Here is a 24,970-nt window from a genome sequence, read left to right as displayed (position 1 = left end):
GCAGACACTCAAGCAATACTGATCTACGATGATGAGATGAAGACCAGTTGTATGAGTACAAGATTCCAGCTACCGTCACAAAATGTACAAAAAAATGATCGAGTACTACTGATATTGCTTTGCGCAATCGTTTCAAAGATACAATCTACGGCTTCCAAGCTGTGACTTTTTAGGCTACTCATGAGTAAGCATTGGGAATGCTTGGAGATCATCGCCGTGGTGTTACGAGGCAGTCAGGAGCATCGGAGCAGTCTTCACTGCTGTTCTTGTGCGAGGCTGTAAGAAAGTGCGTCGCAGCCTTTACGTGCTATTCGTTTGCGAGGCAGCAGTGAAGTCTGCGAGGATGCGATGTGCTGCCTCACGCCCATGAAGATAAAGCAGGATGTTCTGCGCGTCTTCTTTCCTGTGTTTACTTATATTACCATAATTCATTCACCCTATCCAAACGCCTTAACCATTACCTACCTCTGAGCACACCAGTCCACAGTACAAGAGCACCGAGAACGCTACGATTTCCAACCAGAGCCTCCACCACCATATATCATATCAGCATAAAGGCTGACAGCACAAGTCATGGCCAACATCATGAGTACGCGCCCCATTGAGTTATTCATGGAATACCTACATGGGCCAGCAACGAAGGCACCTGATCTCCGTCTTCAACGGTGTATTGGATTCGAAAAATGGGACTTCACCCCATCCTTTGGCTACTACCCTCGGACAGAACACTACGTCAAGAAAATGATATTTTTTATATACCAAGAAAACCATAACATGCGACCGCAAACTCTCACACCCATCCAAGTCATACCATATCGGCTCAGCCGCAAGATCCTCTGGCTCGCCCTTCATGGCGCACCAAGCCGGTCAATAGCTTGGGCGATGAGAAATGACTTTGAAGAACCACTTGAACGAGGGCGCTTTCTCTGGCGCACGAGCCTAGAGCAACAACTTGAAATCACCGAAACTTTCGTTCGAGTCTCAATTGGTGGCATGGCTGGGCGGTCGCACTATGTTAGTAGAGAGTTTTACGTGAAAATGGCGACGGACAAGCACGAGGGAAAGAATCTGGACTATTGGAAATTCAATCCTGGATGTCTCTATGATGCCATTGAGCATGCATTGCTAGATGAAGGCCAAGAAATCTGCTCTGCTCGACCAAAGTGTCATACCACTCATGGAGAGGCTACAGACGCAGTCGATGATGAGGAGAGGTGGCTACTGTGGAGGAGTATCGAGGGCCCCACGCCAAGATCTTCACACAGAATCCCCAAAAAGATGAGAGACTTCATGTTCAATCGGGCTAGGAGTGAGAAGATGAAACATTGTGTTGAGGAACTTTTGGGTTATGGAGATGGGGAGCTGAACTGCGACAAGGAGGTCGGATTGATCCACAGAATGATGGACAAGATCATGTCAACTAAATCGATCAATTGGGAGCTTCCTGGACCAAGACCCTTTTCACCATACGTGGGTACTGGAAAGAACCCTGGAAAGAAGTCTGGAAAGAAGTCTGGAAACACGCTCGAAGAAGCACTTGAGGCCGTGAAATTGTGATGAGAATGGTGCAATAAACGCCAATATGACTATCAACATAATGAAACTGAAGCCTGAAATCGAGATGGTTGGAGGATATGTTGTTGCACGGAATACGGACTGCAACCAGCCGACGGGTCTATTTGATCGCTCCACAGGTGTTCTCAGCCCACTATGAATTGCACGGTGCTTTCCGCATGTCTGTCAAGGTAGACATGTCGTGTACGAGAGTCCAGATACCATACCCCAAAAAAGAAAAACAATGATTGCTTAAGACTGCTCTTGTTGGTTCAATCCAGGCCATGAAGCCCCAGGAAAGAGTCCCCATACTCGCAGAAAGGGGTCACCGTGCACAACTACCCCTTAACGCGCAGTCTGGAGATATGCCATATATAGCATCTGACAATAGCGTCAACCTCTGGCCCTTGGACTTCAGCAAAGCTGTCATCCTTGACTGGCCTCCAGCTTTACTCGCTGAGCCAATGTACCACCGAGTCTCATGTATGAGAGAATCACGCACCTAAGGTGGCTCCATTTATTGCTTAACAGAACTACTATTAGGCTATCGAGCATACTTTTAAGAAAATGATTTAACTCCATGATTGGAACCCTTTTTGCAACAGACCAGGCGTTTGTAGCGCAGTTTCAAGCCCTCTGGATTGCTTTTTACCTTGACAGAGACTTGTCCTCCCCAAAATTGGACTAGTAGAACTCTGCGGAAGGATTACATTGAGTGAGACATGGGATTTGAAACTCATTTCTACCGTTTGCGAACACTAGCCAGTGGAGATAAGAAGCCTTTCGAATACACATTCGAGACTCTATCGTTCCACGATCTACTTCTTAGGGATGTAAGGATCAAATGGAGAACACAAGCGACCCAGATCAACAAGTGGACACAAACATATGGTCCAAAGGACGCCAAAGGAATCATCAATAGAAGGGCGGCTCCAGCAGACCAAGAGAAGGCAAAATAAAGAGTTGAATAAGGGGTCCCAATCATGAGGTCCTGAATTTGGGAAACTTTGGACATGGAATTAGATTTATACGCAGTTGCACTATTCTTTGTCCGAATCTTTGTTACACCATGGCCTTTGATAGCCTTACCAATCACTTGTTCTGACCCCCTGGAGCAGGAGCAATGAGTTGACTCCTAGCAACGTTGCTCGCAAGAAGTGGTTGCCCACCTACAGTAGTGCTCGGCCAGTCGCAGTTATCTGTTTGACAAACAATGTGGGATTGGAGATGATTGCAGAAATCAACATTATCTCGAGGCAGTGGTGAAGCTCGGCAAGATGCAAGAGACTGCCTCACGCAAAACTGCCTCAGGAAGACGAATCTGGGTCCTTATTTCTTTATTTTTCCATCTTCTTTCCGTGTTTGTTCTTCTCTCCCTACAACTCCTCCTTCTATCTAGATACCTGAACCAACCCGAAGCAATCAACCAAAGGCACATTTCGAAAGCAGTCCAAATCGCAATAAATTATCCCCACAGAATGACGGCTTGTCTAAGTCACTCTGTCCTAGTTGGGGGGAATAAGTACCTCGTCCAAACATTCAGTGACTATCTGAAGCAGGACCCAAAAGCCATTGCGAAATTGAAGAAGTATATACCACGCCGCACGAAGTCTTTCAGAAAGGATCTTGTCGATCCGTACCGAATTTATCCGTATCATCCATATCGTGTTGAGTGTACTGAAAGAATGATCTGCTATATCCATCAAGAACTCGAGGGAAAGGGCAGGACCATCACAGAGCATGATGTTATAGATGCTTTTGAGAGACGTGAGATCCTTTGGCTTGCCATCCACGGAATCCCAAGTCGATCAATAGCATTCGCGCTGCGAGGAAAGCTTGGAGAATACGACTTCGATGAGTGGTGGCCCGTCTACGAGGACGAGTTTCCTGCCCTCGAGGAGTACATTGAGGTGATTGAGAACTTTGTCAGGCTCTCAATCAGTGAGAGGGCAATGCATTGGCGACAGAATAACTCGGCCCACGAAGTCAAAGAGTACTTTGTCAAATTGGCGAAGGATAGGCATGAGGGAGAGGATCTGAAATACTGTGGGTTCGACCCTGAGACTCTACATACCGCCGTAAAGCACGCACTCAATGACACCGGGGCAGAAGTCTGTCCTATTTCTCGGAAAGTTGAGCCAACTCAGCATGAGCAAATCTCTCACGACGTCGACGAAGAAGAACAATTTTTTTTATGGAGAAGTGTCGGCAGTCGGGTTCAGAATTCAAGATCTGTTCCAAGACATATCAGAGAATTGATGGATCGATGTCGCAAAGCAAACAACATGAAGGTCTGGCTTGAGGAAGAACTGGGACTTCGAAAGAGCAATCCTGAGCAGGATCCAGGTCTTTGGGAGAGAAACCTCGAGATGGAACTCGCCTTGATCAACCGGACAATAGCTCATATCACGAGGACTGGAATAATTGAGCAATCGCTGCCAAGACCGATTCCTTCCTTGAAGTCCATGGACATTGATTTCATCAGCGACGACGAGGACAGCAACAGTGAAGAGGACGAAGACATGGAGGACTACAAAGAAAGCGACGATGATGGCGATGAGGATGGAAGTGTCGAAAGTGTCGAAGGCACCAACAGCGACGATGAAAAATCAGATGAAGAAATGGGCGGATTTGAGGATCAAGTCGTTGGAAAGAACCAGCGACGAATCTGCACCATGTTTACTGGAGTTCCATGTTCACTTGAAGACATCGAATGAGGGACAATCTTGCTGTCAGGATGATGAACCATTCTGCATGGATGCTTGGACAATATTGCTATCACAACGATGAACAACCTTGCTGTCACGATGCACTATCTTGTATGAGTAATTAGATACCAAAGCACACAAAACAGAAAAAAAATTTGTTTGAGTAAGGACGAGTTCTTCGAAAATCGTAGACTCCAATAAAGGAGAGGAAGTTGTCAGAACAAAGTTTAGAGGCCTCCACCAAGCACCAATCGGCAAGCGGAAATGCATCCGTTCCTGCTCGGAAAATCCCAGGCATCATCATCATCAATTTCCATCTCAGCCTTGAGTGTTCCTGGTATCATACATACCTAGGTATTTCGATATCATCAACAGTAGCAAACAGAAGCGATCTAGAAATCATATCGACTTCAAGCCCCAACAACACCCCGAATACAAGTAGCACATCATACCAAAGTGGCTAAGCAACAACCATGTCTGCCCCAACACCCCCAACTCAACACCCCAGCGACGAACACCACCCCTCAGAACCAACCTCCAGCACCAGCACCAGCAGCACACCCTCCAACAACGACGCCGCCGACGATAATACCACGACAGGCGACCTGCCCATGAGCATGCACGCATCCGTGATCCTAACGAACCTACCCAAAGACGCCAGCGCGGCACTCGCACTCGTCGACGACCTCGACGATTTCAAAGGTTCCCTAACATCCCCTTCCCCCCGCTCCCTCGCTTTCTTCCCCAGACTAATTATCTAACTACTCCAGTGTCCGTCCGCTTCCAACCGATCGGGTCGGCGCCGATGTTGAAGCAGAAGGTGTTCAAGATCAATGCGTCGTCGCGGTTTAGCGTCGTGTTGAATTTTCTGAGGAAGAAGGTTGGCGTGCGCGAGGGGGATGGCCTTTTTCTCTACGTCAATAGTGTTTTTGCGCCGGGGTTGGATGAGGGCGTGGGGAATTTGTTTCGGGTAGGTTGTTTCTCTCGTTTTTGCTTTTCTGGAAAGGATTTGATCTTGAGGAGGGAGTGAATGCTAATGATTGTTTTAATTATCTAGTGCTTCAAGGTGGACGATCAGTTGATCGTCAGCTATTCTACTACGCCTGCTTTTGGATGACCAACAACTTGGAAAAGACATCAACGATGCTGCATGGTATTCCCCGGGCTTCAAATACACCACTAGACGCCCCATTCGGTTAACGACCGCTAACAAGACATTACGACTGTCCAGACTGAATGGCGTTCTTGAACGCTTCAGTAACCTTGGCATCACTCTTATAAACATGTTGAGCAGCTGGATAACTCCGGTCGGTGACCTCTTGTTTATATTGGCTAATGGCTTCAAGACCCATCTCCCACATGGAACCATATTTCTTGACGAATTTGGGCATGAAGGCATCTGGTGGACGGATTCCAATCATGTCGATCTGAACCAAGACTTGACCACTTGTCTGATTGCCAGCACCGATACCGATTGTTGGAATACTCAGAGCATTGGTGACTTGACCAGCAATGTCTGATGGGACACATTCTAGTACAACGGCGAAAGCGCCAGCATCTTGTACTGCCTTTGCATCTTTCAGCAAAGCCATGGCTTTATCCAGGGTATTCCCTTGGACACGAAACCCACCAAGAGCATGTTGTCGTTGAGGAGTGAGACCGATATGTGCCACTAAAGGAATACCAGCAGTGGTTATTTTCTTGATGGCAGGTGCCATCTCAGCACCTCCTTCAAGCTTAACACTCTGCATACGACCTTGTTTGACCATTCGAATGGCACTTTCCAAAGCCTGTTCAGGGCTGATTTCATATGAACCCATAGGAAGATCACCAACTGTGAAGGATCTATTGACGGCTCTGCTGACAGCTCGAGCTGACATGATCATTTCATCGAGTGTAACCTCGGAGGTGTCTGGCATGCCTAGGGATACCATAGCAAGCGAGTCACCGACCAATATCATATCCATTCCAGCTTCTTGAGCCATGAGGGCCGAGGGAAAATTGTGCGCAGTTAACATTGTGATTGGGTTATTGTCGGCGTGCATTTTCTGTAGAGTTTGAATGGTGACAGGTTTCTGGCCTCGGGCCGAAAGAGAGGGAGACGCAGGGGAATGCGAGCTCCATCGCAGTTGCTGCCTCAAGCTGTTAGGAGAGGAGGATATGGTAAGACGGGAAGATCTAGAAAGTGGTCTCGTGAGGTGGTTCAGGTATGAGACACGAGACATGTTGACTGCGGTAGCCATGTTGATATTGTTTTTGATTCAACCCGGATTGCTATTGGGACCAGGGAAAGGAGGAAAGTGGAAGAGAACAGCGGTTGACAGATTGTAGTGTCCGTGAGTCATTTCTTTTGAGAAGAGCGGTGGGAAAAGGTGAGAAATTGAGGTGAAGACAGTTGTTGTCGTGCTGAATTGTAGCAGCGTAGATCTGAGGAAGGGACGATGATATGTATTTTGATGGACCTCGGTCTTTCGATTCTCGGTTTTGCTCGGGGAGGTCGGTTGGGGAAGATTAGGCAAGGCTTCCGGGCTGTTGCGGCCTACTCTGTGGCTAAGTCGGTTCAAGTTAGGCTTTGTCCGCTGACTCGTCGGGAGTCTGGGGCACCCTGAACATGCCGAGGAGTACCCTTGAAGAATAGAGAACGAGGCCTCAGGTGGCAAAACCGGATAATGCTGCCCAGAGTCCGAAGTGCAAGGCTGTCTGTCAGCCTTCGATCGTCCCTGTTATGGAGTTTAGGGCACCACCCACCACCCTCTCACGTTCATACGTAGGCTAAGTAGCCCTATTGATTGCTTCATTACCAGATCGGGCCCTGGTCATCCATTGTCATTGGTGAATGATCATGGTCATCTACATCGCAAATCTAGTCTTTTGCCATGGCATGGTCTTGTTGGATACGAGTTGTCCGTCCTTTCTAGGTGTTGGGCACACCAACTTTAGGCGGGACCCAACCAAGACATTTAGGGATGAAAGGAGGGGCGATGAGGTGACGTTCCCCGCCCTCAGTGGATAGTCCCGGTGAGTGGTGACCGCTTACCACACTGCGAGTCTCCTTCATCAGTCACAACTTGAACTGCCAGCAACTACATCTTCTACCTTTGACCAACCTTCTCTTTGTTCCACTTCCAACGCCCTCCAGTTGACCAATTCACCCAAGTTGATCTACTTCCTATCAAGCCCTACACTTCCGCCAGACAAAAGGTCAACCCGAAACTGACGCTCCACACCAACTCCGGTCACCTGCACACTCTCGACACCTGACCGCATTCCCCGTATCGTGCACTCGCTTCACTTCCGACTTCGCTTCCTCCTTCCGTTGCCACCACACTCAAACCACACTTGCATCGATCCCCATATCCACAGGACAGATCAAAACCTATATTTCCCGTTGGTACCTGAGATTAATCACCGGCCAAGAGCCAAACTTGAACACTTCCGGTGTTTCTTAGACCAAGAGTTCCATCTCAGCAGGAGAGACCGTCAACATGAGTAGTCCCAAGCGGAGGATAGAGACGGATGTCATGAAGCTCATGATGAGCGATTACGAGGTCACTCTGGTCAACGACAACATGCAAGAATTCTACGTCATCTTCAAAGGCCCGACAGAAAGTAAGAGCATGGATCTTCCCACTTGAATGGATATTGCCAACGGTTACTGACTGACGGACTTTCTCGATGATTACAGCACCCTTTTGTGATGGTAGATGGAAAGTTCACGTCGAGTTACCCGATCAGTATCCTTACAAATCGCCTTCCATTGGCTTTGTCAACCGCATCTTCCATCCCAATATTGATGAATTGTGGGTTTTCCCCCAGGAGAGACTATCTATGTATGGGCGAGGGTACTGATAAGCATATATAGGTCGGGATCGGTTTGTCTGGATGTCATCAATCAGACATGGTCACCCATGTTCGACATGATCAATATCTTTGAAGTATTTCTACCACAACTCCTGCGATATCCGAATCCTACCGACCCACTGAACGGAGAGGCGGCTGCTCTTTTGATGAGAGAACCAAGGAGTTATGACGCTCGGGTCAAAGGTAAGGAGACTATTTCCTCATTTGATGTGCTTGGGGTCTGAACGAATGGCAGAATACGTCAATCAATATGCCACCAATATCCACGATGATGCGGATGAGGAAGAAGGCGAAACGGATGGCGAACTTAGTGAAGTGGAAGACTTCAACAGCGATGGGGAAGATGAACCTGCTGGGAAACTGGAAGATGTTTGAGCATGGAGTCTAGGAGCCCGGGGTTGAATTCTTGTCTTTGGATCTTCACTCAAGGAATGGCGTTGGGAGGTGGAAGGGTTTGATTACTGCCACGGGTACGGAAGCAGGAGTTGGCCGAGGCCATGGAGGGTGTCCGGACCATCTCGTCCTCGGTACGGATGGATACTTTTGGATTATTCACACGAGAGAATGGATTGCTCTTTTCTCTTTTCTTATTTTTAATTGTCAAGAGTGTTTGGAGTATCGCACCATGCTCTGGCTCGCCTGTCAATCTGACATCGATTACCTCGTACCCGAGTGCTCTGTGTAATGGTGGAAGCAATGTCCCTTATCGCGCTATCGAATGCCTTGACCACCTGGGCAGGCTGCTAACCACTGCAGTACTAGCATTAATCAAAGATAGTCCGCGTGACATCTGTGTCGCCATAATGCGTCATTCTGATCCACTTGGACCTTCGTTATCGATACTCCAGCTGCTGGTACCCTCTCATACGTCTAGACCGAACGTCCACCTGTTCTTTGCTGATGACAAGGTCGCGAAACGGAATATGACCAGGCTGAAGAAGACCCAGGACTATTGAATGAAGGCCAAGGTGTTATTGTGCGATATGGAGCAGGTCTGGCTTGCATGGACCTCCCAGGCTTTGAAAGGCACCTAACCGGGGGCTTAGAGCTAACTCTGTCAGCAGATCCGGGGTTGCCAGACGCCCAACAGATTGTTATCGCGCTGGAACGAAGCATATGCAATTCACAGATGAATTGTTGCAAAAGCCATCCTACTTCTCATCTGCATTTGATTCTTACAATAGGCGCGCTAGGCAATGTTCTGGCTCAATCGGCTGCTAACTGCGTAGATCGGTTGCGCCCGACTTATGCTCACTGGACTGTCTGTTTTCAAATATGAGAGGTGATTTCTCTCGCCTATCAATCTTCGTGGGCATGAGCTGTGCATGTCTAAGTGATTGGCCTCCAATTTTACACAAGATGCGTGCCACGTGTCAATGCAATTGCCCGACAGGAAACGCCATGGGGGAAGGGCCAATTGGTTCTGGGGCACGAATCGGTGAGGCTGAAGCCTGAAATTCACATTCAAAATTCGCTGTTTCTTTTCTGACAAGATAAGAACCACATGCTCAGCTGATTTTCTCTTCGCACGACGCATATTAGCCTCCAATTTCCCCCCTAAGTGGACACCCTTCGCGGCCAGCACGAACCCAGGAATGTCTCTCCCGGACTTGCCAGGAGTGGATATACTGAGGTTCGCGGAGAATGGGGAGGTGCCATGGCAGCGCGACAACGACTGCGGTTCAGACGGTCGAGGGAGTTATTCAATTGTGTTTCGAGCATTGAAAGGGAATGAGACGTTCGCCGTAAAAGATATACGCCAAACAGAAAGGGCGGAGCAAGGGCCTCACTTATCCCCGATCGAAGTCTCGAAGTCTGAGATTAGGTTGCTCAAAGTCTGTGACCACCCAAACGTGCTCACCTATGTAGCGGCCTATACGAATGACAAGATCCCAGACCACATTTACATCGTGACCCAGCCTTGGGCTGACATGAACCTGGCTGACTTTGTGGGAATTGAAATCCGGGGGAAGTGGCCAGATTGCAAATGGTGGACCTCGAAGACTCCATTTGATCGATGCTGTCTTTTGTTTAAGGGTCTTCTCGACGGCTTATCATACCTTCATTCACATGCCATATTCCACAAGGACATCAAGCCTGAGAACATCTTGCTCCTTGGAGATCGACCAATCCTTGCTGATTTCGGAGTCAGTAAGCTGTACCGACCAAATGGGGGAACAAGATACACCAATTCCACGCCTGAGTATCTCTCACCTGAACAAATAGCTCATGAATCGAGTACGCCCCAGGCTGATGTGTTCGCCATGGGTTGCTGCTTTCTCCATCTACTGTCTATCGCGGATAGCAATTCTCAATGGCACAAAGAAAGCCAGGCTGTCTTCTACCGGGAGGACACCAATTGGCAGTACGGAAACCTCACCATGGTTGGTCGATTACTGGAGCTACTTCAACGACAGATGAAGTCACAATCGTGGCCACTGCGCCTCTTGGGGTGTTTGACGCGTGAAATGCTCCTTGAGGATCCTGGGCAAAGGCTGACTTCGACTGAGCTACTAGCTTTGTTACAGACAATACATACCGACAGTCTGGATCGCTCCCTGCCTATCCTTCTGCAATCTCAAACACTGATACTGGAAGATGCGGTATCTGCCCATGACTTTCAAGAACCAAAGATCTCCATGCTCGTGGCTTTGACCAATCGCAACCAACGACAAAGGTTGGATGATCCGCAATTACTTCCAACTTCAAAGGAGCGCATAGAGCTAAAGGTCTCTGTGGACACTGGTTCTTCATTCAACATCATCTCCAGCGCGACTGTAGAGCGCCTGATAGCGGGAGGCCTCTTGGAGGGGACTGACGCGGCCGACATTACACTTTTTAGTGTTGGTGGCACGATTCACGTCACGCGATCTATATGGATTGCTGTCGAGCAGCTTGATTCGAGGCTGATACGGTCTAAGTTCCTGGTGCTTGACAATGCGAATGCTTACTTTCAAATCATGTTTGGGGTGGCCTTCCTCAAGCAATTGCCACCCCAGACCCGTTCCGATATGTTTAACCACCTCACCAGGTTAGATTATCAATCCCCCGCACCAATGTTGTCCCTCCCAGCCGTGATCTTTTCAGCGACTGGGTACCAGCATTTGGTGCTTAGGCTTCTATACGAGAATTAATTGCCGAGAATGCGGTCGTATTTACAATGGTCGTGTGGCTCCAAGCAGACTGATCAGAAATCGTGACGTGAAGAGATAGATAGTAAACAAGCTACCTAATGCTATGCATCTTTCTCCTAGGTACCTAATGTAATTGTGATATCTGCTAGTGGTTAGACCTACCTACCTATGGAAGCACGAGGCATCTTGTGACCCGGCCTTCAAGTTGGAGATGTCTCCTTCGTTGCGAATCGGTCGCTCCCACCAGTCAGTCTGGGGAGTCGATATCTGCCTAGACACCTAGGTACCCACGCATACCTGAGTAGCTACGCAAGTACATTAGTAGAAGGTCAATTAGCTAGGTACCTAATCCACCAGGGAGATAGGCACCTTGGGATGTTAGAAACAGGCATCTGGATTCTGAAACACTGGTGACATCGCAAGGCTCCTTCCTGAGTACCCCAAACTCCCCTGTGGAGTACTTCGATTGATCGACTGCCCCTCACTGGACTGGGCATCACTGTACGCATACAACTCGCCTCGAAGCTCACCTTCATCACCCCATCTCTAGCAACTTTTCTCCTGCTTAAGAACCACTCAAGCCATGACCCAAACATCACCATCAACGCCCGAACTTCTCCTCACACATCTCCCCCCAGAACTCCTGCACACAATCCTCACACACCTCGACCTCCCTGACCTCCTCCAAACAAGTCGAACATGTCATCTCCTACGACACCTCGCCCTCGACCCTTTCCTCCACAGCACGCGCCTCCACACCGCATCCCTCACCCTCTCGCATCTACTATCACACCGCGCCTCCAAATCCTCCATCAGCCCGCCAACATCCTGGATCTGGATGTCCCGCACCAACGTCCTGTCGCGCCAGATCTCCAAATCCCTCATCCGAATACGCTTGGCCCATAATCTTGAACATCGGCCGACCTCTGCGGAGCTCGTCGAGCGCGCAATCTTGCCTCGAGTCTGTGGTGCAAGCTACGACAGTCCCGTTGCACCGGGCATCATTCAGACGCATCAGGCTGTTCAAAGGCGGAGTGTGCGCGATCGGCTCGCGAGGAAACTGAAAAGGCGCCCGAGCGTGCGCAGTCTTGTCGACCTCAATATCATTCCTGCTGAGTGTGTGTCGAGGACGAGTACCTCTACACCTGGGTCAACTTCTACGTCAGGTTGCGGCGAGTGCTGCACCGTCATCGTCTCGCCTGGACTCGTTGCGACACGGAGGAACGTGATCCGCGAACTGCTGAAAGACGGCCTGCGGGCTTGGGTTTCCGGCCGAGGCATTCAAGCGCAGAAACGAAAGGCCGATGAGTTGGAAGCGACGGAGCGCGCGACGGTCAAGAACCTCGTCCGACGATTCGCGGCACGGAAAAGAGCAGCGGATGCTGAGTGCGATGTTGTGAGGAGATGGCAACAGCAGCAACAACAAAAAGGGCGGAGGAGTCATGGTTACGGCTATGGCTATGGAACGCTGTGGGGAAGGGAGGCGGAGATTGCTAGGCAACGAGATGAAGAGCGGAGGGCGAGAATGGTGGGCGATTGCGCCAGTGAGGGTGGACAGGACCAGGACTGTAGCACTCGAAAGGCTGGTGTGGACTATTGGGGCGTTTGTGCTCAGCCGACTCGTGCTCACGTCCTGGGTCTCAAGACGTTTTGGGAGGGCGTCATTAGAGCTTCTGCTCCTGATTGAGACCAGACTGAACTTGGATGGATACGGGTCAGGTAAGTACTAACTGCTAAATTCTATGTTCTGGGTCAACATGTGACTCAGATGTACAATATGAGGTGGAATCATGAGGTGGAATGACATATCATTATTATGAGCTTCTTCGCGATCTGTGCATCAAGTGAGCAAGTGGATTTACGGGAAATATCCCGGTAGGAGTGCAACATGAAGCGAGGAGACATTGGCAACGAAGGACAAGAATAAACCCATTGGCCCCCGTCACGCTCACAGTTCCAAATACGAAGCCCGCATACACAGTATTCTAACGCGTTGATGATGTTTTTCGTCTATCATAACGCTCCTGTCATTAAACCCCGTTCCTTGCCCTGCCCAATGCCGATAGCAACACCCATGTGATTGTTGTTGTATAGCTTACACAAACAGAGCCTCCCTGCGCCTAACTTACTCCATATCCGTGCTGAGCCACTGCTTCATGGTGCGAGATGGCACTTGAACTTCGGAGAACACGATGCTGAGATGCCGATCATGATCCCAGCCCACATGCGATGCAGACTCTTTCCGTTTGAGGCCTCAAATACTCAACTTCTGATCCAACTCCATGATCCCACTGACCATAATCAAGTCAAATCAATAACTATCGCCCAAGCCCCTGAAATCCGGCACATCAGAATCACACTTAAAGTCCGGGGCGTAGGCCTTCTCGGGCAAGATGCCAGCCTGCCTGCCCAACATCCAGGACCACTGGACGGCACTCTCCGTCTTCCAGGTCCAGTAGAACCAGCCCCAGGCCTGTTCGAAGCTGTGCATCTGGGCCTCGGCATACAGCTGCAGGAACTGCTTGTAGTCGGCGGAGTAATCCTTGGGATCGGCGTTGGCGTTGGCACAGGAACACGGGGGACTGGCGCACGACGGCGTCAGCACGCTGGTCTCTGGGTCGCCCGTGTCGAGCGTGCCGGCCCAGCGCGACCCCTGCCCGACGTCGTTCAGGTTCGGCGTGCAGTCGGTGTCGGCCTGCGACCATTCGCCGTCGAGCGTCGGGCCCCAGCCTGTCGCCGGGTTGTTCGCCGTCACCATGATGCCCGTCCAGCCGGAGCACGCCAGGTTGATTTTGTCCTGGTGTTTGAGCTTCAGCTGGCCCACGTTGAAGATCTGGTACTGGTGTGTGTCCATCACGAGGTTCGAGTCGACGTCCTTGAACATGTCGTCCCACGTGTCGAGGCTGAGGAAGCCGTCGCCGAAGACCAGCTGTTGCGTGATCCCGTTGCCGCGGATGATGGCGATGGCTTTCTTGTTCCATTCGAGTACCGACGTCGGTGGGATCACGAGCATTTTCGGCTCGTTGACCAGGCCGTAGATCGTGATCACGTTCTTGTACCGGTCTTGCGCGAAGAAGGTCGATAGTTGGTTGTGGATGTCGAGCGAGCGTTGCGCGTTGGTCGCCCCGTTGGGTCCGAGAATCCACCCAATGTCGCCTTGTCGTCCGCTGTGTGCCCAGCCGTTCTGGCTGCCCGGCACGGCGTGCAGGTCGAGATTGACACGAAGCCCGTTTTGGCGGCAGTATTCGATCGCCCGGAGGAGGTAGCGCCAGCAGACTTTGGCGACGTATGGGTCCCCGTCGTAGGTTGTCACCGCCCAGTAGGGGAAGGGGATGCGGACGTGGTCTAGGCCGGCGTTTTTGATGTCGATGAAGCTCTGCTTGTTGATGAATGTCGCGTAGTGTGTTTCGAGGACCCTTTGTGCCGAGGAGCCGAGTTTCGCTGTTAATGTGTATTCGTCCACCACGTTGGCGGAGGCGGGATAGTTGAACATGGAGGGTGTGATGAAAGGTTCGAGAGAGAACCAGCCGCCGACGTTGACGCCCCGGATGGGCATTTTGCCATATTCCCATTTCTCATCCAAAGCCGGGACGTTGTCGTTGGCTTGCTTCGAGTCGTCCCAGTCGGAGTAAAGACCCATGACTGATAGTCCTCCTATCGTCTCTTCCGTGTAGGTGCAGTTGAAATCGGCGGTATCCATCCATGTTGAGATATCCGTATATGTTCCCTTTGCGCTTGCAGGTACAGACCCGGAGTCGCATTTATTGCTGGGACTTGAGCCTGATCCTCCACCAGACCCAGAAGATCCAGATCCAGATCCTGACGAAGATGACGAAGACGAGCCATTGCTGGATTTCTTGCTATTGTTGGCCACGACGACTCCCACAGGGATGAAAATAGCAAGCAGCACGACCAGTAGAATCACCACCCACCAGAACTTCTTCTTCGACATGCCGCCTCCTCCCTTCGCATTCCCCGTCCTCCGTCGGTCATCGTTCTCATCGCCATAGTACTTTCCTCCACCACCTCCTCCACCACCTCCTCCACCACCACGCCGATGCACACGTTTCTCCCCACCTCCTCGTCCCTCCTCCAGAATCGCACCGCTGACATTACGACTCTTTTTCCGCTTCTTCCGCTGCGACACCTCTGCGGCCTTCAAGTCGCTTTTGTACTGTTTCTTTTTCTGTTTCTGCGCCTCGTATTTCTCATGAAACTCCGCTTTCTGATTGTAGTTATTCAGCTTCGCCAGCGCACCCGAACTCAGCAGATGACTGGCGCTATCCGTCGATGTGCCCGAACTGTATTTCTCGCGATCTCTCTCGCGTTGACGCTCCCGTTGTTGATCGTGCTCGCCATCTCGTCGCGGGCTCTGTCTGGTTCCACCGCCACCGCCTGCGCCTGTTCCGCTGGCTGATCTGTGTCGGTCGCTCTGACGTCGGGGTTTCTTCTCCGGTGAGGGTGACGGGGCAGGTGAGGATTTTGCTTTCTCTTTAGCCGTGCGTTTGGGCGTGCGTGGTTCGTCTTGTGTTGGCGTTGGTATCGGGGCGCCTCGCACTCCGGGCGGTCGGTTGAAGGCTGGGCGTGTATCGGCCCTCGAGCCGGACTCGCGACGAGGCTTCGGCATGCGGGTGGTTGTTTGGTGGTGTTTTCATAGGGTGATCATGTCGGTGGCGTGGGCGATTTGGTTTTCTTATGATATTGTTCTTGCGTGATGGTTTTGACGAGGACCTAAGTATCTATAAATGCGTGCACTTTTCTTCGGCGGCTCCAGGTGGATTCGAGTGCTACGTGTTCCTTGATTTCATGGTCTTGGAGTTGGCCTTGGGATCTTGGGAGCCAATCTCTGTAACTTTTTGTGTTGGCCCGGCAACTGACTTACAAGGGTATCTTCGCCTATCTCGCTTACCTCAAGACTTCAACCTCAGAGACGCGTCAAGAAGATCGAATCTCATCACCACATCAAATTCTTCATTATCACCCATAGATTCAAGTTTGAATGCTATTTGAATGAGTAATATCATTATCTGTTCTGATACCAATAGTTGCAAGATCAGCACCCATCACACGTCATGCGACTATGGCGTACCTAACCACCACCGCAGCATTCAAGGCTCATTGACCGCATTCAAAGCAGTCTTCTTATTCCCATCATTCGTCGAATTGACATAGGAGGTGATATAAGCAGGAATCTCTTTGACCTTGTTCGTCTCACTTGGAATGGGCGCTTCGAAAGCTTCATACACTGGCACCACGCCCGTCCAGACCTTCTCCGTGATCTCATCACGACTCTCATCTTTGGCCTCGTCGTGTGGACCACCCTGACGAATCTTTCCACTGCCCGTCTCAATCTTGACCCTCAGAATCGTGGTAGACGTCATTTCCACATTATCAGGCGGGACCCGCGTATTTTCCCAACGCTTGGCAACCACTTTATCGGTGATCAACTGCATGGCATAGATTTTCTCGTCGTCGGAGTCGACCGGTTTGGCGTAACCTTGCAGAACTGCTGACCGGTAGTTATAACTGTGTGAGTTGGGCGTCAAGGACAACACCAGGCCGTCGACTTTGGTTGCCGCTATCGAGACGGGTAGTCCTTCAGCTGAGTCGCGAGCGATACGCATCAGCCGCGAACTAACGTAGCCGTGGAGATAGCAGTCCAATGGCTCGTCGAGGCTGGCAGAGGGATAGTCAAATGATCCCATCACTCCTATCATTGGGAGGATCGCCGGAAAGGGTTGATCCGGTCCCGGTGGGAATGAGACATGGAGCACTGAAGTGGTGTTGATGATGGTATGGATTGGTCCAAGATCATATGTTCCTGGGTGGGGTTCAGAATCTTTGCTCGATATGCCCCTTTGAATACTCGTTTGTCTTACCTCTATTGTTGTATCGCTTGAGAGTGTTTTGGGGCTTTTTGGGATACTCGAGATTCCGTACCATCTTGGCGACGGTTTTGCTGCTCGAGGTGTCTACTATTGACCTTTGCCAGAGTGTTCAATCTTCCTCTTATCCCGAAAATGAGATTCGATCATGATAGAACCCTCCCCAATGATATATATTGCTATTCAATGCGAAGGGCGTCAGTGGGCAAATCCACACACGTCCACTTCCGGTAGGTTTATCCGAGCCACGTGATGGATCTGGAGAAGCCCGCCCAAGGTCAAGTCTCCAGCTAAGGACTGCCCTAACATTCCAGGCATCTTGATTTTCTCTACGCGGTTCCTCAATCTCTCACCTCTCGCAAAGGACATCGCAGGAGCATGTCTATGCGGAGGACGCTATGGCACAACATCACCAGTGCTAGACAGCTCTTCCAACCATCCACAAAACCTCTCCGCAATCCCCTCCCTCGACAATACAACACCCTCTCCGTCAATGCTGCTGAACTTGCCTTTGGGCAGCCCGTCCATGAGACACATCCTCATCTCCTGGAGCCTGGAGAATTGACTCCTGGCATCACAGCCCAAGAATATGCGGATCGACGCACGAGATTAGCGGCCAAGCTGCCCGACAAAGGCATTGCTATTGTAGCTGCATCCGACATCCAATTCCGGACTGGAAGTGTCTTCTATGAGTTCCACCAGGATCCTGATTTCCTCTACTTGACCGGCTTCAACGAGCCTGAGGCCTTAGCTGTCATTGGCAAGGACCCTACCGGAACTGATCATACCTTCCACCTCTTCGTTCGAGAGAAGGACCCAAAGGCGGAGATCTGGGATGGAGCAAGATCGGGCACGCATGCCGCAAGAGATGTCTTCAACGCCGACGAGACAGATGATATCAGTCGAGTGAAGAAGATATTGCCAGATCTGGTGGGTGAAGCATCACAGGTTTTCACAGACATCACCACTCCTGATGCCAATCAATCCGCGTTGCAGCGGTTGCTCTACGGTCAAGGTCGCAAAACTACTGAATTTGTGGAGATGATCAAGTCCAGCAAGATCAACCGGTTGCGACCTGTCATGAATGATCTGAGAGCTTTCAAGAGCCCTGCGGAGATTGAAGTGATGCGGAAAGCAGGCAGAGCATCTGGTCGAGCACATACCGAGGCCATGAAACATGCTTGGACGAAGGAGAAACAACTGGACGCATACCTTCGTTATCGATTCGCGGCCAACGGATGCGACACTCTCGCATTCGAGCCAGTAGTGGCTGGAGGCAAGAATGCTCTCGGGATCCACTATGTACGCAATGACGATGTGCTCCAAGACGATGAATCGGTCCTCGTTGATGGAGGGGGTAAATATGGCGGCTACATCTCCGACATCACACGAACATGGCCGGTGAGCGGCAAGTTCAGTGATGCTCAACGCGATCTCTACCAAGCCGTACTGAACGTTCAGAGAAGCCTGGTTTCGTTATGTCGAGGAAGTGCCAAAGTATCATTGGACAAACTCCATAGTATCGCGGAAGAACAGATGCGCAATGAACTACGACATATCGGATTCGAGTTATCTGCCAAAGAGGTGGAAATCCTCTTCCCTCATCATGTGAGTCATTATATTGGTATGGATGTACATGACACAGTCGGTTATTCGAGAAAGGTTATCTTACAAGAAGGACATTGTATTACTATTGAGCCCGGGGTTTATGTGCCCGATGATGAGCGTTGGCCCAAGCATTTCCGGAACATGGGAGTGCGCATTGAAGACAGTGTAAGTATACAGGAGGACAGTCCGTTTGTCTTGACAACCGAGGCTGTTAAGGAGGTGGTTGATATCGAAGCCTTACGGAGCTAGTGGATTGTAGCAACAAACAACGGCCGAATACATACTACCACACATTCGTGCATATATAGTATTAGTAATTAAAACACCACTTCCCTTCAATTCCTTCTCGGAATACCATCATAGGATATTTTACGCGTGAGCTTTCAGCGGACCCAGTGATTTTGGTGGTGCAAACCTACTCTAGTGTGTCCGAGTCTGCAAGGTACCAGCTGGGAAATGATCTGCTTCTATCGGATAATGGCGTCACCTTAGCGAAGTGCTATCCACGCCCTCTAACAACAGGAATAAATATTCATTTCCCGTATTGAGTCCAACTACCATCAAAGACTGAAGTCGTTTTCTGTCGTTCAGAGTTTAGAGTGTCCTACCACCCACACACATTTCTTATTGCGTTGAAGGCAAAAGTACATTCCTTATCATTTTTTACTACATCACTAAAATATCTTGGTCCGGCAAATTTGCCATTTCAAAAATCGCCAACTGCAAAAGTTTAGACTCCAGACACTGTATATTTCATATACTAGAATTGCCCTACGGAGGCTCGGGTGATATCTTTATTTAAGGACCAGCAGCCCCGTTTCGAATCAACTGCACACATCTTGGAAAAGCGTAAGCCGACAGGGAACTCACGGGAACTCAGTTCAAATTCCATAAATCGAAATAACCTCTCGACCATCTAACAAGAACTTTGTCAGAGATATATATCTATACTGCCAATCCAATCATCAAACCATGTCAACAACGCAAGGCGAGGACGAAACTCCTACCGAGCGAAGTCCTCTCCTCGATCAACAACAAAGTACCACCCACAACAGCGCTGGCAATGGTGCTATTGTCGAACCTCAGAACGTACAACCCGTGGCGAATGAAAATGGGCAGGATCCAGAATTGGCCGACGAGCCGTCCACTAAGAAGCTCATCGCCATCATGGGCTCTCTCTGGGTCGGTGTCTTTTTCGCAGCTTTAGGTATGTCATCCAGACTCCTTATTTGTTTTGCTTTTTCGCTGGCGAAATCTCCATGCTATTCAGAGGGCAGGGTTTAAGTCACGAGGAGAAGCCTTTCTAGCCTAGGGTGTTCAAGTTGGATGCTACAATATGCACTCTCCTCCAACATTTACCCATCATGCGAATCAAGGGATATGATCCCAATTAGATATCGTTCCCAACATGAGCCCATCCCCAACCGTGTTCCTGTTTTACCACAACAACCCAAACACAAAACTAACTTAGGCCTCTCCAACAGACACAACAATAGTGGCAACGCTCTCCGCGCCCATATCTTCATCATTCAACTCCCTGACTCTCCTCTCGTGGCTCGCGTCAGGCTACCTGATCGCCAACGCTGCATGCCAGCCGCTATCCGGAAAACTGACCGACATATTCTCTCGCCGCACAGGTCTGATCTTTAGCAACGTCTTCTTCGCGCTAGGCACGTTGATCTGCGGGCTCGCGCCGAACGCGCAAACCATCATCGCGGGGCGCGTCGTCGCAGGCATCGGCGGTGGCGGGCTCACGTGCATCGCGACGTTCGTGACGTCGGATCTCGTCCCGCTGCGGAAGCGCGGTGTCTGGCAAGGCTACGGCAACCTCGTTTACGGGCTGGGGATGGGGTCGGGCGGCGTGGTCGGGGGCGCGCTGGAGAACTGGCTGTCGTGGCGCTGGGCATTTCTGCTGCAGGTGCCGTTCGTCATCGTGTCGACGGTCCTGGTCGTGTTCCTGCTCGATCACCAAGTCCTGTCAACGGCACCTACATCAGCCACAACCACTCGTTCCGCGCTCCGCCGCATCGACTTCCTCGGCGCGACCCTGCTCGTCACCAGTCTGGTCCTCCTGCTCCTCGGCCTCAACACGGGCGGCAACCAGCTCCCGTGGTTCCACCCGCTGATCATAACCTCGCTCGTCCTCTCCATCACCACACTGGCCCTATTCCTCTACCTCGAAGCATCACCGCAGTGGATTCCCGAACCGATGATCCCGGTCCTCGTGATCGCGCGCTCCCGCACCGTCCTGGCCGCGTACCTGACCAACTGGTTCAGCACCATGTCCTCGTTCCTCGCCCTGTACTACATCCCACTATACCTCGAGATCCGCGGCGAGAGCAGCACGGCCGCGGGGCTGCGACTGGTCCCATTCGCAATCGCCATGTCGGTCGGATCTCTCGGCTCCGGCATCCTCATGCGCGCGACGGGCGTGTACTACTGGCAGAGCGCGGCGTCGATGGCACTGTTCGTGGTGGGCGCGGCGCTGATCGCGAGCTTCACGCTGACCTCGCCGGCCTGGACGACATACGTGTTCCCCGCGCCGCTGGGCATCGCCTACGGCTCCATGCTGACCGTCACGCTCGTCGCCATGATCAGCGCCGTCGACCACGAGCACCAGGCCGTCGTCACCGCCGCCAGCTACGCCTTCCGCTCCACCGGCTCAACCATCGGCATCACCGTCGCGGGCGCTGTGTTCCAGAATATCCTGACCGCCGAGTTGCGCGACGCGTATGGTGCGTTGCCTGGCAGTGAGGGCGTCATCAAGCGCATCAGGGATAGTCTGGACAGTGTCAAGCATTTGCCCAAGGGCTGGGATCGAGCCGTCGTCATGCAGATCTATATGGATGCGCTGAGGGGCGCGTTCCTGGCTGGGCTGGGCCTGGCGGTTCTGGCTCTGTTCGTCGCGTTGGCGATGCGGGAGCATCATCTGCATAGAAACCTGGCGAGGAAATGAGGTGTGACGGGATACGAGGCGAGGGAGGGAGGGGATTGAAGAAGGCAACACGATGAGTAGGTCTGGAGCACTGCGTAGATGCCGTTGGACCAGTAGCTTATTTGGAATTGGGATGATACAGGATATTTCGAGCTAACAGCCTCGCGCTTATGATAGAGTGTACCTAGTTTGGAAATAGCAGAGATAAAATGAAAGTATCGGCATCTACTCAGCCCGCTCCCCCTTGGTCGAGACAGCATTAAATTACCTCAGACAGTATTCAATCACCTGATAGTCTTGGGTCTTCCTTGGTCTGTGAACTTGATATCATTCCATAGCCAGTAGTGGCAACGGTATGTTTCAGGAAGTCATTCACTCACGGACTGACGAACGGGTCTCTGCCAAACTTGAACCTTATATGCAGTTCCGATCGAGTGGTAACAGCATCGATGGCTCGAAAAACTCAATCTTACGTCGTAAACCGCGCTAAGGCGCCGGAAAACATCCCTTCGAGCGCAGGGCCTTCGCACTGATGACTACCCAAACCACTTGGGAACACGACTCATTCATGCACGGCATGGGTACGCGTGTTGGATCTATCCTGGACGAGGGCATCCTTACCATCAATCTCCAAGCAGATATATCTGGCGTGTAGGATGAAGGAACTCCCGGATGGTTCGTTGGTCAATATTCAATAAACATTTAGCTGCTTCGAGTGTCCCGCAGTTGTGCAGATCTCTACTCGCAGTATGTATCGATCGACAGTGGAAATCTAATCATCATAGAAGAAGGTATGATACAACATCTCACACTGTCAAAGCGTTTTATCATGAAAGCTGGGAATTCGTATAACATGAGGGGGACTTATCAGATAATTTGGTGGCTCAGGTGCCCCTCGGAATCCCCCACGCTGAGATCGAGGCGCACTCAACGGGAGAATAGAGTTCCACTGCGGGCAGGATCGCGTCCTAGCGTGGTCTTCAAGTGTTCCTCCCATGTTGGCATTGTCAAACACCCTACTCAGCTGAAGAGGTCACGGGTGAACGTGGATCCGAGGTTGAAAATTTCAGTCGATGTTTCAAGTCCAACCACTGTCCATCAATGTGTGGCAGAGACAGCCCATCCATCCTTTCTAATCATGGGGCGGATCATGCTTTACCGCAGAGCCTCGCCTGATGATCGGCAAGGTGCAAAGGACAACAGATTTGCAACGGTATCCCTGAAAATGGATACTCGGATAACGAAGAGATACTTACACTATCCACGCACTGGACCGGCCCGAGGTATTCGCCTTGTGTGATGTGGCAGATTTCTGTAGGTGCAAAGCTTCAAAGATCTGTCATCCCTCTCTAGCTTCCGTTCCCTCTGCAACGCGCGATCAGAGAGTATTGGCTGGTCAATGACCTAGTGGGTCATAAAGTGGACAAGGCAAGAGTTGTGCTGGGTGTCTCGGAATGGGTGGAGCTTCTAACCCCATCAATGGCCACGAAAGCTGCCAAAGAAATAGTTCGGAGCAAATTCTGAGCTTGTAGCCGAGGGCTGTTCCAAAACAGCCTTCTCGGGGACTATCATGTTTAAAGATGTGAAGACCTGTCAAGCACAATGTTTCGGCCTCGCATGTCCCAGAAGGATGCCGTGTCTGTGACCGTTTCAATGAGAATACAGGTCAAATAGTGCTACAGGATTGACGGTCTCTAGGCCTGGGCTGGAAGCGTGCCACTGGTACCGGTGGAAACGGTTCTCGATCAACATCGAGGGGGGAAAGCTACCGGACATCTTATCGTAGTGTCCAGTAGGCGCAAGCATATGGGCCAAGGTTGTCCCGAGACAGCTTCGTAGGTGGGCCTCCCTGGTATTCCAAGTCTCCAAAAATCTGAACGACTTGGTTCATCGTGTCTGGAAGGCAAACTGCTGTCAAGGATCAGTGCCAAGATCACCTTTACACAGTACTGTTTTTGGTCTGCGGATTGTCTGGACCACGCCATGTTGGCCGAAGTTTCGACAAGGTAAGATGATAAACTTTTCACACCCATGTTGGCTGCTAGCGACCTCCACCCTAACAATGCGTTGCACTTCCCTGAACAGTACATGAAGCATGAAGGTGTTGGCAATACCTTTGATTGACATTTCTGTCCACCAATGACGCGAGTACACCTCAGCTGAAACTGCAGGATAGTCACCCCGAATCGATGTGGGAGCGGGTTGCATTGTCCGAGGATGATCAAAGCTCTTTTGTTCAAAGATTGCTGGAAGTCAAGATGCGGTTCTGCAGCAATGTGCTGGCGGATGGTTGTCAAGGCCGTGGGAGACGGTCAGTGAATGACGCAGACCGGCCACCAACCAGTTGAGTTGGCGTAGTGCAAGTTTCGACTCTCGCCCTTTGAGGAAGTTTTCGTAATGCTTCTGGGGGTTTAAGCGGGAAGGCTGACACCATGTGTTGGAACTGACCACCGAGTCATTCGCTCGTGGAAGATTTTCATTTGGCCACGTCTTCAACTGAGATGATCTTACGTGCTGATGAAGACTCATTTGTGGCGAAAATACCAGGCGTCGCCTACTCCCATGCAAAGGCGTAGCCTTTAACCATGGCTGACATACTAGTCAAAGTGTTCTGTTGCCTGTCGTTTCCCCCCTCTCTATCATGTTCGGAGGGCTCACACATTGTAAAGTTCGATCTGAGGTAGTCGACTGAATAGTTTCCATGTGTCCACAGCTTCTGAGACATGGCAAGAGTCGCGGCCGGTTGCTTCTATTGTTTGAGCCTCAATCGCGGCCTACGTGGCCCTCGAAACACTGACCGTACCCAGGCCGTCAGTGTCAAGTACCAACCCTCGGATGAACGTTTTCAGTCGTTGCAAACAGTCTATCAACCTGCACGACTGCCCAACTTGTAATGCAATCATTATGCAACCTTCGACTAGCATATTGCGAGCTGCAGGTCCGTGCGGGCGGCTTCTGACCGGTACCATCTATCCTTGGTAGCATCATTAAACATGGCAATGATGGAGTGAGTCCCACTTCCTCGGATATCCCCATCCATTCGTGGTTTGACACATATCGTCCATGCTTTAGTCTTCAACTCTGTGAGCAACGGCAAAGTATGGAGACACTCGCTTAATTATCCACTCAAGAACATCATGCTTAAACAAATGGATCAAGCAGGTGACATTGAGACAATAAGGTAGATCCAGGGAAGCTGTCGGTCTCGTGCCTGTCGTGGAAGAGATGGGCTCCGCTCTCTGTCATTCGCCACCGTGACAGCAAACAGAGGCCGGATAGCATCCT

General features: G+C 50.9%; 11 protein-coding genes across 11 annotated transcripts; 8 read left to right on the top strand and 3 right to left on the bottom strand.

The window, feature by feature from the left end:
• Positions 1-573: 573 nt before the first annotated feature.
• On the top strand, positions 574-1,557 carry LTR84_009548 (uncharacterized protein; the record flags this gene model as incomplete). The annotated part of the gene is made up of 1 exon (XM_064853088.1): positions 574-1,557. One exon carries the CDS (start codon positions 574-576, stop codon positions 1,555-1,557), a length of 984 nt encoding a protein of 327 aa, XP_064700851.1.
• Positions 1,558-3,032: 1,475 nt separating this feature from the next.
• LTR84_009547 (uncharacterized protein) lies at positions 3,033-4,271 on the top strand (the record flags this gene model as incomplete). The annotated part of the gene is made up of 1 exon (XM_064853087.1): positions 3,033-4,271. The coding sequence occupies one exon, from the start codon at positions 3,033-3,035 to the stop codon at positions 4,269-4,271; it is 1,239 nt and encodes a 412-aa protein (XP_064700850.1).
• A 464-nt stretch (positions 4,272-4,735) lies between these two features.
• On the top strand, positions 4,736-5,379 carry ATG12 (Ubiquitin-like protein; the record flags this gene model as incomplete). Its single annotated transcript, XM_064853086.1, has 3 exons — positions 4,736-4,964; positions 5,033-5,232; positions 5,320-5,379. 3 exons carry the CDS (start codon positions 4,736-4,738, stop codon positions 5,377-5,379), a joined length of 489 nt encoding a protein of 162 aa, XP_064700849.1.
• Positions 5,380-5,479: 100 nt separating this feature from the next.
• Positions 5,480-6,487, bottom strand: LTR84_009545 (uncharacterized protein; the record flags this gene model as incomplete). The annotated part of the gene is made up of 1 exon (XM_064853085.1): positions 5,480-6,487. The coding sequence occupies one exon, from the start codon at positions 6,485-6,487 to the stop codon at positions 5,480-5,482; it is 1,008 nt and encodes a 335-aa protein (XP_064700848.1).
• A 1,260-nt stretch (positions 6,488-7,747) lies between these two features.
• Positions 7,748-8,498, top strand: UBC8 (Ubiquitin-conjugating enzyme E2 8; the record flags this gene model as incomplete). The annotated part of the gene is made up of 4 exons (XM_064853084.1): positions 7,748-7,871; positions 7,948-8,062; positions 8,125-8,306; positions 8,359-8,498. The coding sequence occupies 4 exons, from the start codon at positions 7,748-7,750 to the stop codon at positions 8,496-8,498; spliced, it is 561 nt and encodes a 186-aa protein (XP_064700847.1).
• A 1,220-nt stretch (positions 8,499-9,718) lies between these two features.
• On the top strand, positions 9,719-11,257 carry LTR84_009543 (uncharacterized protein; the record flags this gene model as incomplete). Its single annotated transcript, XM_064853083.1, has 1 exon — positions 9,719-11,257. One exon carries the CDS (start codon positions 9,719-9,721, stop codon positions 11,255-11,257), a length of 1,539 nt encoding a protein of 512 aa, XP_064700846.1.
• A 583-nt stretch (positions 11,258-11,840) lies between these two features.
• LTR84_009542 (uncharacterized protein) lies at positions 11,841-12,944 on the top strand (the record flags this gene model as incomplete). Its single annotated transcript, XM_064853082.1, has 1 exon — positions 11,841-12,944. One exon carries the CDS (start codon positions 11,841-11,843, stop codon positions 12,942-12,944), a length of 1,104 nt encoding a protein of 367 aa, XP_064700845.1.
• Positions 12,945-13,568: 624 nt separating this feature from the next.
• Positions 13,569-15,884, bottom strand: LTR84_009541 (uncharacterized protein; the record flags this gene model as incomplete). Its single annotated transcript, XM_064853081.1, has 1 exon — positions 13,569-15,884. One exon carries the CDS (start codon positions 15,882-15,884, stop codon positions 13,569-13,571), a length of 2,316 nt encoding a protein of 771 aa, XP_064700844.1.
• Positions 15,885-16,365: 481 nt separating this feature from the next.
• LTR84_009540 (uncharacterized protein) lies at positions 16,366-17,200 on the bottom strand (the record flags this gene model as incomplete). The annotated part of the gene is made up of 2 exons (XM_064853080.1): positions 16,366-17,078; positions 17,137-17,200. The coding sequence occupies 2 exons, from the start codon at positions 17,198-17,200 to the stop codon at positions 16,366-16,368; spliced, it is 777 nt and encodes a 258-aa protein (XP_064700843.1).
• A 320-nt stretch (positions 17,201-17,520) lies between these two features.
• LTR84_009539 (uncharacterized protein) lies at positions 17,521-18,999 on the top strand (the record flags this gene model as incomplete). The annotated part of the gene is made up of 1 exon (XM_064853079.1): positions 17,521-18,999. One exon carries the CDS (start codon positions 17,521-17,523, stop codon positions 18,997-18,999), a length of 1,479 nt encoding a protein of 492 aa, XP_064700842.1.
• Positions 19,000-19,722: 723 nt separating this feature from the next.
• LTR84_009538 (uncharacterized protein) lies at positions 19,723-21,706 on the top strand (the record flags this gene model as incomplete). The annotated part of the gene is made up of 2 exons (XM_064853078.1): positions 19,723-19,957; positions 20,235-21,706. The coding sequence occupies 2 exons, from the start codon at positions 19,723-19,725 to the stop codon at positions 21,704-21,706; spliced, it is 1,707 nt and encodes a 568-aa protein (XP_064700841.1).
• Between the last annotated feature and the right edge of the window lie 3,264 nt (positions 21,707-24,970).

This window comes from Exophiala bonariae (assembly GCF_035927105.1).
Source record: "Exophiala bonariae strain CCFEE 5792 chromosome Unknown scaffold_39, whole genome shotgun sequence".
NCBI lineage: Eukaryota > Fungi > Ascomycota > Eurotiomycetes > Chaetothyriales > Herpotrichiellaceae > Exophiala > Exophiala bonariae.
Note: the sequence above shows the minus strand (reverse complement) of the source record. Positions and strands in the feature narration are given on the sequence as shown.